Source organism: Tinamus guttatus, unplaced genomic scaffold, assembly GCF_059628265.1.
Source record: "Tinamus guttatus ecotype Peru unplaced genomic scaffold, ASM5962826v1 Tinamus_guttatus_pri_ptg000004l, whole genome shotgun sequence".
NCBI lineage: Eukaryota > Metazoa > Chordata > Aves > Tinamiformes > Tinamidae > Tinamus > Tinamus guttatus.
The window spans coordinates 16,722,843-16,735,249 of record NW_028288538.1 but is presented as its reverse complement, the minus strand read 5'-3'; the positions used below and the strand labels follow the sequence as shown (position 1 = coordinate 16,735,249).

The 12,407-nt window shown below is 42.3% G+C and overlaps 1 protein-coding gene across 2 annotated transcripts in view; it reads left to right on the top strand.

Moving 5' to 3' along the window:
• DAPK2 (death associated protein kinase 2) overlaps positions 1 to 6,893 on the top strand; it is a 38,502-nt gene extending 31,609 nt beyond the window's left edge. Inside the window, exons 9-11 of one of the 2 annotated variants that reach the window (XM_088520668.1) lie at positions 5,929 to 6,018; positions 6,195 to 6,275; positions 6,804 to 6,893. In XM_088520668.1, the coding sequence (XP_088376794.1) occupies positions 5,929 to 6,018; positions 6,195 to 6,275; positions 6,804 to 6,878 (246 nt within the window). In that variant the 3' untranslated portion in view covers positions 6,879 to 6,893. Of the gene's footprint in view, positions 1 to 244; positions 967 to 5,928; positions 6,019 to 6,194; positions 6,276 to 6,803 lie in introns of those variants that run through there. The other variant, XM_088520662.1, reaches the window with a different exon arrangement.
• Positions 6,894 to 12,407: the final 5,514 nt, after the last annotated feature.

Sequence of the window (12,407 nt, the reverse complement as noted above, 5' to 3'; positions counted from 1 at the left end):
CTGCTAAAAATTAACATGAAAATAAACTGGACCCTTTCATTTATACTTATCACACTGGAATGAATGTGCATTGCTCATCACATTAGTTTTTTATTTTCCTTTAATCAAATGCATGAAAGAAAATCTCTGGGAGCGAAGAATCTCCCACTGTTGTGGAAATTCAGGCTGCATCCTTTGATGTGTAGAGTTTGAATGACTGCCCTGTCCTGTAAATGTTCAGTAATATTAGTTCCTCTGTCTGAAGCTGAAAGAAGAAACAAAAGTCCAAGAAAACAAGAAAGTTGAGAACACACAGCTGAAGACAAAACGGCTAAGAGAGTACACCATAAAATGTCACTCGAGCATGCCTCCCAATAACACCTACATCAACTTCGAGCGCTTTGCCCGCGTAGTAGAAGACATTTCCCTTATGGAGCAGGGTTTCAGCGCTTTGGCCGTGTCCCACGACTCCTTGCAGGAGGACATCGACGCTCTGGTTTCAATTTATAACGAGAAGGAAGCTTGGTATAAAGAGGAGAACGAAAGCGTGAGGCACAAGCTGTCTCAGCTGAAGTATGAATACCGTAAAATTGAATCCCTGAAAAGACATTTGCAGGATGATATCAAGACTGTAGGCACTAGTCTCACAGGCATAACAGGGAAATACGCTGATCTGCAGTGTCAGTTCGAGTCTCTAAGTCAAGAACTTTCGGAAGAACTCAAGTGGATCCAGGATTTAATGAATAGTTTTCAAATGGAAAATGGAAATGAGACCTGTGTGAATGGAAACTTTGACTCTGTGTTCAACAAAGATATTAATGAATCGGTAATGGAGTTATTAAACAGATCTTGCTGTGCAGAATTCCTTGCAGGGTTGAATCTTGATGTGGCAGAATCAAATCAGTAATGTTGGTAGACCGGGTTAGGTGCAGAGTTTGTGTGTTTTTGCTGTCTGCCTTATTGTACAGCAGTTAAATTGTCAGTGCATAATCTCTACATACAAGCAACACCCACTACTGAAATAGCAATTCTGATGTATGGCACAAACCACTGACCAACCCATAAACTCTTGGTGGTTTGTAGTGCTCAAGTTGTTTTCCAAGTTGTTCTGTGAATCGATTTGCAGCGAACTAGATTATCACAGTGGTATGGAGCACATTTATCCTTACAGCCATATGCACTGACTTCATCATATATACGACTCCTGAAGATTACTAGGTAATAAAATTGGAATGAAGAGTACTCCAGTCTCTGCTTCCTGGAGTTCAGATACCTAGAAACCTGTAAAAATCTCATGATAGCATCTTCGGTTGGATGAAGAAAATGTCAGTGTAGACCTGCTGCAGATGGTACTATGGAGCAGATGAGAGAAATACTTACGAGAGTTGAATCTGTCCTGTAAAGCGGAGTAAATGATGCAGTAATTTAACATTTAGCAATGTGGAAAATCTCCAGGAAAATGACTGATGATGAAGAAATGTTAAGATGATCTTTTTAGGCCAGTTATGCAGGCTTCAATCTTTTAATGTCAACAGGTGTTAGTTACTGATTAATCCTTTTTTCTAAATTCAGTTATGTTTCCTATCCTGTACCAAAGAAATTCTATTTGAAAGACAAAACTGTGAATTTGTAATGTACTCATCAAATAACTGTGTGTAATTTCACTGTGCAAATATTTGTTAGCGATGATAAGCAATATCATAGACCTCTGGTTTGCTTTCTACGATGAAGATGACAAAGCAAATGGCTTAATTACCATGTAGGATGTGAGACCAGTGTTCTTGTTGTGAAGATATTTTTTTTTTAAAGTGTTGAAAGTAAAAGGAGAGTTGGCCCAAAATTGACTCATGCCCTGCTGTCTTGTATTTCAAAGACACTTGATTATACTGTATTTATACATGTGGATGCAGCTGTCTCATATTTGGACATAATTGTTCTTCATGCAGGATGCAATTGCTCCCTGATGGTGCAAGTAGAGAAAGAAAGAGATGCTGAACATCTGTATGTGGGAAAGAGATGCTGAGGCAGGCTCTGCAGCTGGTTTACAGCCTCTTTGCTTAACCATGTGCAGGTGCTGCAAGGTGGCTGTTACCAACTCCTGCAGGGTGGCAGAAGGCAGATCCCTGCACCAGGACTCACAACCGGTCAGAGGAGCTCTGTTCCTTCTCTGCCTGGACTCCCACAGAAACAGCCCATTTTTCTGGAAAATTAATGACTTAACTAGATGCAATTGTTGTTCCTAACATTTTAAGAATAATGTTTCCTGCTTTGAGATAAAAAGATAACAGGACTTTCATCCAGTTTGTAGAGTACAGTAGGTCCCAAACTGCTGCCGTCTTGTAATGGCATGCAGGGAATAGTGAAAATTCCAGGGTCCTGAAAACAATTATTTCCCAGAGGTGGTGGCAACCTGTCATTGGGCTTGGTGGAGGCAGAGGATGGAAACCGAATGCGCTCTCTGTGGTGTCTTACCTTGCACAAGAGGTAAAGTTTCCCAAAGCTCCAAGCCACAAGATGTCCCTACCAACCTGGTGTGGCCTTTCGGGGAGCACTGGGCTCCTGTGTTACATTGAAAGCTTTTCTCATGTCCATTCTGAATTCTCCTAAAATGCTTCATTTGTCATTCCTGGAGGTTCGTTTGAGCTGAAAGCCATGGGGGTTCCTGCACAGGGGAACCAGAACCCAGGATTGTTAAAAGGGGGAGAGTTTCAATTTTTAGAAAGTAACTTAAAGCCTGTAAGAGTCCATGTCTGTACAAAAACCTCTTAAGAAGGAGATTCTGCCGTTCACCAGCTGTGAGCGCACGTCCTCTGTTCATGGAGATGTTCTTTTTGTACGAGTGTACTGGCACAAGGAGAAGGGGCATTACATGAGGCCACCCTGGGCCTGAGCGTGTCCGCGTGAGGTTAATGGTGCTCCGACTCAGTCCATGAAGCTCGTGCTGTGGGAGCTGAAGGACCTCACTGACCTGATGCTTCCAAGAAGGTGCTTCTGATGACTGAGGAAGTCAATTCACAAGGTTACTACTTTGCAAGCTATGTAGAAATTGAGAGGCAGTTTCCAACAGTCTGGAGAGCTGCAAAACAAGCTATTCTGATTCAGTGAGGGCTCTGCTGCTGAAAGGGCACTCAGAAATTTTTCATCACTATTGTACGGCTGACATTTAACCAGTGACATTTTTTCCACTTCAGACTGATTTCTACTTTGTTTTGGTTGTACCGTGGTAGCAGTTTGCAGCATGAAGAAATGATATTTAATGCATAAATGCCCAGGTTCTGTTTTCTATAAATGATGTAGACATCAGAATTAGAAAAAGACCTGGCTGGCAATGTGGCTTCTTTAATTGCTGCTTGGTGACGTCGGTGAGTTTCTTATTGTAGAGGAAATTTCACTCTCCTTATTTGCTTACAGAAATTCCAAGGCTGGCCATCTTTAGCAAGTAATACGAAACAAAAGCAATGCAGAAGATCCTATTTCTTTTTTGACCTCAGGGATTTCTACACATCTTTATTCAATGTCAACCCTTGTCCTTAATTTCCCAAGAAAATATATTGTTGGAATTGGCAATTCTGTGTTCTCCAGTTAAGGAGTTTTATGTGTACTATCATACTCTCCCTTCAATTTGTCATCCTCAAATTGTTATCTGCCCTCTGATGGCCTAAATGTGCTGGATTTGGTGTTGAATGCTGCTAGAGAAATATTCCTCCTTTGCAATATACCAAATTTCAAGAGTCTTCATGGTGTTGATGTGGGTTTCAAACCCAAGGGCTTTCACTCGAAATGGAACTTGCCCCTCTATTAATCAGGCTGGTACTGGCTAACGACAGATCTTCCAATTCCCTGTGGTTTGGGAATTCAAAGGTGCTTCACTTTCATCAGGGCTCTGTGTTGTGGCTTTTGACATCAGGCTTACACACAGAATTGTTAGGCATGTGTCTAAATTCTGTTTTTTCTTTCTTTCGATTTCTTAGTACTGTAATATTGAAGGTTTTTCTTCTTGTATTTACTATATGTTGTGGTCTCCGGCTCTGGGTATGGTTAAAGGGTGATTCTTTGTTAATATAATGTAGCATGTGTCCTGGTAACTGATCTTAAATCACATCTAACATTCCTCCATATTATGACTGCACCAAAACATCCTGGGGCAGCTCCAGTGAGGGGCACCAGTGTGACAAGGGACTGCAGTGTCTGATGGGTGAGGAGAGGCTGGGCAGGCCGGACTGTTGCCTTGAGAAGAGAAGGTTCGGGGGGATCTCATCAATGTGTACAAAGACCTGATGGGAAGGAACGAAGAAGACAGAGCCAGGCTGTTCTTAGCCATGCCCTGGACAGGAGGCAATAAATTGAAAAAGACTAAGCGTCAGAATAAACTTTTTTTTTTTTTTTTTACTGTAGGAATGGTCAGACACTGGGGTTGGTTGCCTGCTGGAGTTTTCATCCTTGGAGATATTCCAGCTGGGAATGGACTTGGGCATCCTGCTCTAGTTGATGATGCTCTGAGCAGGGGGTTTGGACTAGAGATCCCTTCCAGCCTCACCCATGCAGTGATTCTGTGGAAACTTTTTGTTCATAACTTGATTCTATTCCACGAAAATGTAATATTTCCTGGCAAATCCAGTGCTGACCAAAACTGGTTATGAATTTACTTTTTTTGAGTCACCTTTTAATTTTACTTGCAATCTGCCAGTCACTGGGTAACCACAGCAGATTCTTGCCAGTCGCAGGTTACTTGAACCTTACTGTGATTTGGATTAACCACTCCAGGTTTTTCTTACCAGCTTTGTGGGATGCAGGAGCGATCCAATGTGTGCTACCAATTTCTTGGTTTGGTTCTAGAGTACAGCTTAGGTCTCTCTGGAGTTATTCCTTATTTCACATTCATACAAATGTTCCATGCTGTCCATCTCATATCTGAAATCATGAATGCTTCAAGCTTATCTATAAATCTTTGAAGTCTCCATAGCACAGAACAAGTGTTTTTTTCTTCTGTGATTATTACATCAGACTGATAGAAAAAGCCATAAAAGCATAATTCAGAAAAGACATGTTAGAATAAAATGAAAAGCCTCAGACTGGAAGGTAGCCCTTGTTCTAAAGTATCTCTGTGAAGGGCAAAATGTGCTGATCTGTCTATGAGCAATTTAGTAGTGTGGCATCAGAGCAGTGTGATGGCACTGGGCTTGTTTCTGTTCTGTCTTTATTTCTGGCCAGCATGTGCAAAGCCCCTGAGAAACAGTGGCCTGCAAAGGTGTTGATGGACTGTCAACGGCCCCATCTCCTTTCTGCCAGGCCCTGGACAACCTTTTGGCTCTCCTAGTGTCTTTCAGAAAGACAGACATAAGTAAATGCAAGTTGACAGCACCATAATCCAGAGGAAGGGATGCAGGTGTGCAGTGAGAAGCACTTTGATAACTTTGCAAAGCATCATTTTACATCCTCGGGCATTTCCTTACTTATCTCCCTCTTTTGTTCAGCTGCCCTTCATCCTGTCCTTAGGCTGGAAAAGCTGTTCCCAGGCCTTTTTTTTCTTTTTTCTTTTTTTTTTTTTTTGCTTTTGTGTGGATTCCTATGGAAAGGTAAGCAGAAGTGAAGGCTGGCGTCAAGTCCGTGCTGCATGATGGGCCTTTGGTGGGTCAGGGAAGCAGCTAGAAAGGGGCAGCAGCGGGGCCCTGAGAACAGATCTGCATGCAAGGCCGAGTGTGATGAGCAAACTGGAGCCTGTTTAGCATGAACAATCTGGGGAATTCTGATTAAAATAGAAGGAGTCCTGTCCTGGACTCAATGATTGATTTGTTTTTCTTCTGCTTTTACCTGTATGAACTACTGTCTCCACAGCATTTTTTTTTCAACTCTACAACAACAGCAGCAGCAGCAACAACAACAAGACACTAACGTATTTTATGTGCCAAAAGGATCCAAGCAGTAAACTTGCCATTTTTTATCTTCCAGCCAGTGGACAAGCAACAGGCTTTGGTACGTCGAGAATCTGCTGTTAACATGGAAAACTTCAAAAGACAATATGCCAGAAGGCGATGGAAGGTATGACAGCAGGCCTTAAATCCCAGTCACGTTAGGCTTCCCTAGCCTGATGGGATCAGGGGCAAGCTAGAGCTTGAATGGTACTATAAAATTATAAAATGGGTTAGATAAATGTGTTTGAGTAAGTCTGCACTGCAAATGTGTTGTCAAATTCTCATTCTCCCCTTTCTCCATAGCTTTCTTACAGTATTGTCTCGTTTTGCAACCACTTATCTCGTTCGCTGGTGAAAAAGGTCCTAATACAGGATGAAAGTTTGGTAGGTACATCACACAGCTGAGGAGGACCCAGTCCATACGCGTATGGGCACACAAGCCAACGGGGTGGCAGCAGTTTGGAGCAGGGAGATCAGCTGGGCAAGCAGAGTGGGCCATGACATCCCTCACATGCTATGAGTGCTGCTGTTTGCGTTGGGCTGTTGCGATGGAAATGTTAGGCAAGGAGTTATGGGCGAGTGATTCAGTAAACCATATAGGCGCTAGCCATGGTTTTTATATAAAGGAGCAGCATGGAGGCTGCAGATGGTGTTTGGGTGCCATCACAGTGACCACGCTGTCCGACTGAGAAATCAGCAGACTTGGAGAGCGTCCGCACTGTCCCCGTGGCCAACAGGGGGATGGAGGATGGGGTGCAGTGCGGGCAGCATTCAGCAAAGAATTGACATGATAGTTCTGTTAATTCTACTTTCTTTTTTCAAAAGATGATACACTAAGAATAGTTCAGCATCATATTTAGGAGTGCGGTGTCTCATTTATGTCACTGAACTGTTGTGGCCTTTTTATTTCAGAGACACTGTGAAAGTGACAGTGAGGATCTTTCACAAAGAAACGCCGCTCAGCAGAGGAGAAGCAGCGTATCATAGTGTAATTAGAACTCCCCAGGAAGAGGAGACTTTCATCCTTGCCTGACAACAGACCTTGACTTACTGTCTGAATCCTTGGTGTGATGCTTCTTATTTCTCAAACTGCACCAACAGCTGGAGATTGATATTAAATGTCTACTGAATTACTTTATAAAATCAGGACTCTAAATCCCCAGGGAAGTGTCACAGCACAGACAGCAGTGGAGTGCTTTTATGCGTTGTGCTTTTCAATCATACTGTAATTTATTTGTGATACCAACTGCACTCAGGGTTTCTACTGATCATCTTTTCCTGCAGCACAGTTCATGTTCACACAATGATTAAGACTGTGTGCATTATTATTGCAGGCAGGGAAATTGCTGTTGAGTCTTACGGAAATTTTGTATGCGTTTTTTTTTTTTTGTTATTATGAATATTTGGTGGCAGATACTTGAGAGGTTAGCTCTGTGCAGTAATTACCCTGTTATTGCTGTCACCCAAGAGAAAAATCACAGTTCGGTTACATGCCGTGACCTTGACTTCATGGCGCTGACAGTGTGTGGATCTCTGTTCCTGCAGGAATCCTGCTCTGGCCATCATTGCTGGCCAGCTGATAGAAAGCAACAGAGCTGCCATTGCTATTTAGGGAACAGCTGATTCTTGCAACTGAGAGGATGGGGTTTGGACAGGGTGGTTTTTTTAATAAAAAGGAGGGAAACTCTGTAATGACTTACAAAGGTTGTCCTGCACCCAAATACAACATTGTTAGAGTGTCGGTGGGATGCTTCACCAAAACAGGACAGATGGACACACACATATAGATACACACTCAAGAAACATCAAGGATAGTCTTTATTAGACTTTGCTGTTATTTAACATACTGTCTGTAAACTGAAGATTCATTAACCCGTTTGCACATAACCCAGACAGGTGCTGTTTGCATATAACCCAAACAGCAACAGGGGGATTGCAACCAAAATTGAGGATTAAGCACTTTCATACTGATACAACTTCTTTGTGCTAGGAAGTTGCATCATTTTAACTATATTAATTTCTAAATCAGTATTGTTCAATTCATACAAAAATGTGCATAGGCTGCGCTATTATTACTTTGGGACTTATTATTGTAATTATTAAAAGTTTTTATTTATTTTGTCATTTAAGAAATTAAAAATCATAAAGCAAGCTTGCTAGAAACAACTAGATTGACAGGAAAGCTGATTTCTCTTTTGGCTGCATGGTGGTCATCAAGGTCTCGGCTTTAGAGCTGAAGGTGTGAACTGGTGCTAAAAATTAACATCAGGTTAATTTGCCTGGCTTCCAGTTTCACTGAGAATCTAAAATAAGCCAGTTTTATTTATAGCTTTGAATCTTTGCTTGGCAGAGATGAAGAGAAAGTATTTCTGTGAAAGGAAGGAAATGTGCAAGTTGCAATGAAGAAGACGCAGAAAGTAGGATTTGAGAGGCAGAAAGCAGGATTGGAGGGGCAGAAAGCAGGATTGGAGGGGCAGAAAGCAGGATTGGAGGGAAGAGATATAAAAGGAAGGAGATGGGGAAGAGAGCAGCGACGAGGAATTAAAAGAAGAAGATATATAGGAAGTAGAATTGTACAAGGACTAGAGAGGTGGAAGGAAGGAGAGAATTTAGATATAGCAATTATGGAAGCAAAAGAGTATTTCTGCAAAAATGATGCTGAATTTTGATACTATTTATTTAATTTCCTTTTATTCCATGCCTTGTACTACCATGGCCTGTGAAATGTGCCTGGTCAAGGGAAAAAGGGTGCATGATCTTCTCTTCACATGCTTTTTAAAGGTGATTTCTGAGCTTTCTGCATAATTTATATGAGGAAGAATGCAAGTGAGGCCAAGAGAGCAGTAGGTATTAGTCGATCAGGCTAAGTATTACGGATTAGCTCAAGGTTCTTTGTCAAGCTGAAGTTCTTTTGGTCGTTCCCTTTCCTTATCTCCTGCTCCCTAGATTGGCTGTTAGAAAATGTACTAATACAAGGGATTTATCAGCTTCTCTTTTCGCAATGCCAGCAATGGCAGCAGCCGCAGCAGCTGCCCAGCAGCACAGTCCTTGCGTTTGGCACATGCAGGGACATTTCTTTGCAGACACAAAGCTTTAGCAAATGGCGAAGAGCAGGCCAAGTATTTACAGAACAATGTTTCTGCAATTTTTTTAATTGTTTGCTCTCAATGCAGTTCTCTTCCTACAAGGTTAAATAACCTTTGAAGTTAATGCAAGTATATGAGGGATTATGATTTATTTAAATTGCTAAATATTTGTATTTATTTTGGTATATTGGGAATCTGATTTTAGTTCTCTTCCATAAAGGACATATTACAAATGCAAAGCACATGCTCATCTGTGCTTAAAATTCTGCCTAACTGCACCATACTGTTTGCAGGGCGTTTTCAGTTGCTAGTTCTTCACATGCTCAGAAATTCTGGCCTGAATTCCTTTTTCTACTGAGGAAGTTGCGCGTGAGGTGCTGAACATTGGGTTCTGTTTGTACTCTGCATCCATACGTCAGGGACCAACAAAGCTATCAGTTTGTCTTCTATGTGGAATATTATAGTTAATGAACTATGAATGGAAGGGGAAATGTAATTTCTTCTTTTTTAGTGGAACAATTCTGATGTTTAAACCTTGCTTTTCAAAAATTGCCTACAGTCTTGTTAAAGGTTTTAAGTACTGTCCCTATGTTCAGAATGTTATTTGAATTTGATATGCCTTATATCTGACAGCATACTCGTATTTTAAAGCATTTTTAATTAACATTATGAGAATTTTCTTTGTTATAATTTAAGTTTGAATTGCTTTTGCCATTCAGCCTCCTGTAGACGAGAGATCAATTTTTCAGTATATTTTTCACCTATTTGCTTTTTAAAACAGTGTAACCAAAAAAAAAAAGGCAGGGAGGAATAATTTCCTTAATCTTAAATTCATACAGATTTTTGCTCTTGGTGCTCCTGACCCCAAGTGTTGCAGGAGGTGCAGGCACATTGAGCTGTTTGCACACCCGGGTGGTGCCTGTGTTGTGCAGAGGCAGGTTTTATTTTTCATCATTAGCCATCTCTGAAGAACAGCCTAGAGGCAGCTTCTTATTAAGGGGAATAAATAAAAAGTGTGGAGAGGAGATGTAATGCACTTCAATGAAATGGCTGTACATTAAAGGTTTTGCTGTGTAGAAAAATCTATGTATGTTATTCTTGACCAGTAAAGAAGCTGGAAATAAGGAAAGTGATAGCCTTAACAAATGTAAGTATTTTTTATTTAAATAAGTTAGTATTTTTGTTGTTATTTTAGCAACAGTGTTTTTAAATCTGTACACGTATGTTTTTATTAAGAGCAAAACTCCAATTTTTATGTGTCTGGGAATTCCAGGCACTGTCAGAAATGGTATATTTGTTACTGTGATTTTCTAATAAACCTTTCTCAAAGCGGGGCGGCTCCGCGTGGTCCCTCTCTGCCGGGGGCGGCTGCGGGGCTGTGGGCATTGTGAGGTGACAGCCTGGGGACACCTGCGCTCGCAGGTGGCCCTCGTTGGCGCCAGCTGCACCGGGGCCGGGCGGGCGCTCAAAATGGCGGCTGCAGGAGCTGCCGGTGCCACATGGCGGAGCGGGCGGGCGGCAGGGCTCGCTGAGGCGAGCCGGGAGGGCTCCTGGTGCCATGGCTCGCACATCTCCCTCCAGCAGCCACGTGCTGTGCCAGGCTCCTTCGTGCTGGCCACCCCGCTCACAACTTGTGGCCGTTGCTCTGCTCCATCCTGCTGGACTTCACCTGCTGTATGTGGTAGGTGTCTTTTTTGTTGCTTTGAGGGTAGTGTTCACATTCATGCTTGGGTGAAGGCCAGTGAACGTACTTAAATGTACGTATGTTGCAGAAAAAAAATTTTTTTGATTATTAGGATTCCCTCGCAAACCTATGTTAGGCTGCTGCACAGACCTTATGAGGAGCGGCTGAGGGAGCTGGGTTATACTGTCTGGAGAAGGGGGTGCTCAAGGGGAGACCTTATTGCTCCTTACAGCTACCTGAAAGGAGGCTGTAGTGAGGCAGGGGCTCATTCGCTTCTCTGGAATAACTACTGATAGGACAAGAGGAAATGGCTTCCAGTTGTACCAGGGGAGGTTCGTGTTAGACGTGAGGAAGAATTTCTACGGGGAAAGAGTAGTAAAGGATTGGAACAGGCTGCCCAAGGAAGTGGCGAGTCACCATCCCTGACGCGTTCAAGAAACGTGCAGAGAAGGTGCTTAGGGATATGGTTTAGCAGGCAGGGTGTTGAAGGCTTATGGTTGGACTTGATGATCTTGAAGATCTTTTCCAACCATGATGATTCCATGACAAATCACAGGGTAAGCTGATGTGCTTTTTTTATATACCCCTCTTCCCCCTCCAAATCTTTCTTTCTGCCTGTCTTAACCTTCAGCGAGGCTGAGGACTGTAAGTAAAAGCTCAGAAATGAGAAGAGCAGGAAGGATTTTGTCTTTTTTTTTTTTTTTTTTTTTTTTTAATGGTTCTGTGAGTGGCTGACATTCTCCAGATTTTTTTCCCCCCCTCTAAAATTCTCCCATATTCACCCAAAGGCCGGGTTGGTTAGGGGAGAGCTCCTGCCTTCTGGAAGGATCTGGAATGCAGGGGGGAGGAGCAGCACTGAGGTGTGTGGTGGTGGTGGTGGCACCTGTGGCCCATCACCCCTTAACGAGGTGGGTTGTAACGATGGTCCTAATGGTGGCCACAGCCCTGGCTAGCTTTGGCCGGGGGATGGAGCCCAGACAGTTTTGGGAGCGGGCCCATGGTGTGACCCTGGATTGAGCTGGAGCCAAGCGGGATGTGCACTGTGTCACGGGACTGCTTGTGCTGGGAAGCGCCAGCTCAACAAAATCAGACAAGAAAAGTTGTGTCACATTGGAAGTTCCTAAAATACTCGCGATTTTTTTTCCAAGGGAAAATTAACCTTGTGAGCTATATATGACACTTGCTTTCTTTTAAATGATTAATACCCTTTGTGTGACCTGTATTAATACAGCAATTATCTGCAAGTAAGCTTTTCAGGTGTCTGTAAGCAATACAGGTACTTTTGATATTTTTCATCATATTACTCTGTCTAAAATATGTTTTCATGTACTGGCATGAAATTAGAATTCTATCACATTTGTTGTTTATTTATAAACACTGAAAAATCTTTTGAAAATGTAAGACGAAGTCTCCCTGCTGGTTGACGAAGGGTAGGAAATGCTACATTATATCTTGTCTTAGCTGTGTAATTCCTGCAAGACGGGAAGGAATGTAAGGATAGAGACTGGTCTTGGTCCTGAGCCTTCGTCTCTTCTTGGCTCCTGCTGGGGCTTTGAAAGCTCTCTTGCCTCTTTCCCCTTGCCATGAATTGTACTTTCCTGCAGTTTTGTTTCAAAGAACATTAGCTATTTGTTTATTTAAAAGGTCACACCAGGAGAATTCCAGATGCTTATTCTCTTTGTTTTGAAAATAATTTCAAGAGGCTACAGACTGTTACAAATGGGACTGGGAATTTTTTCCGTTAAT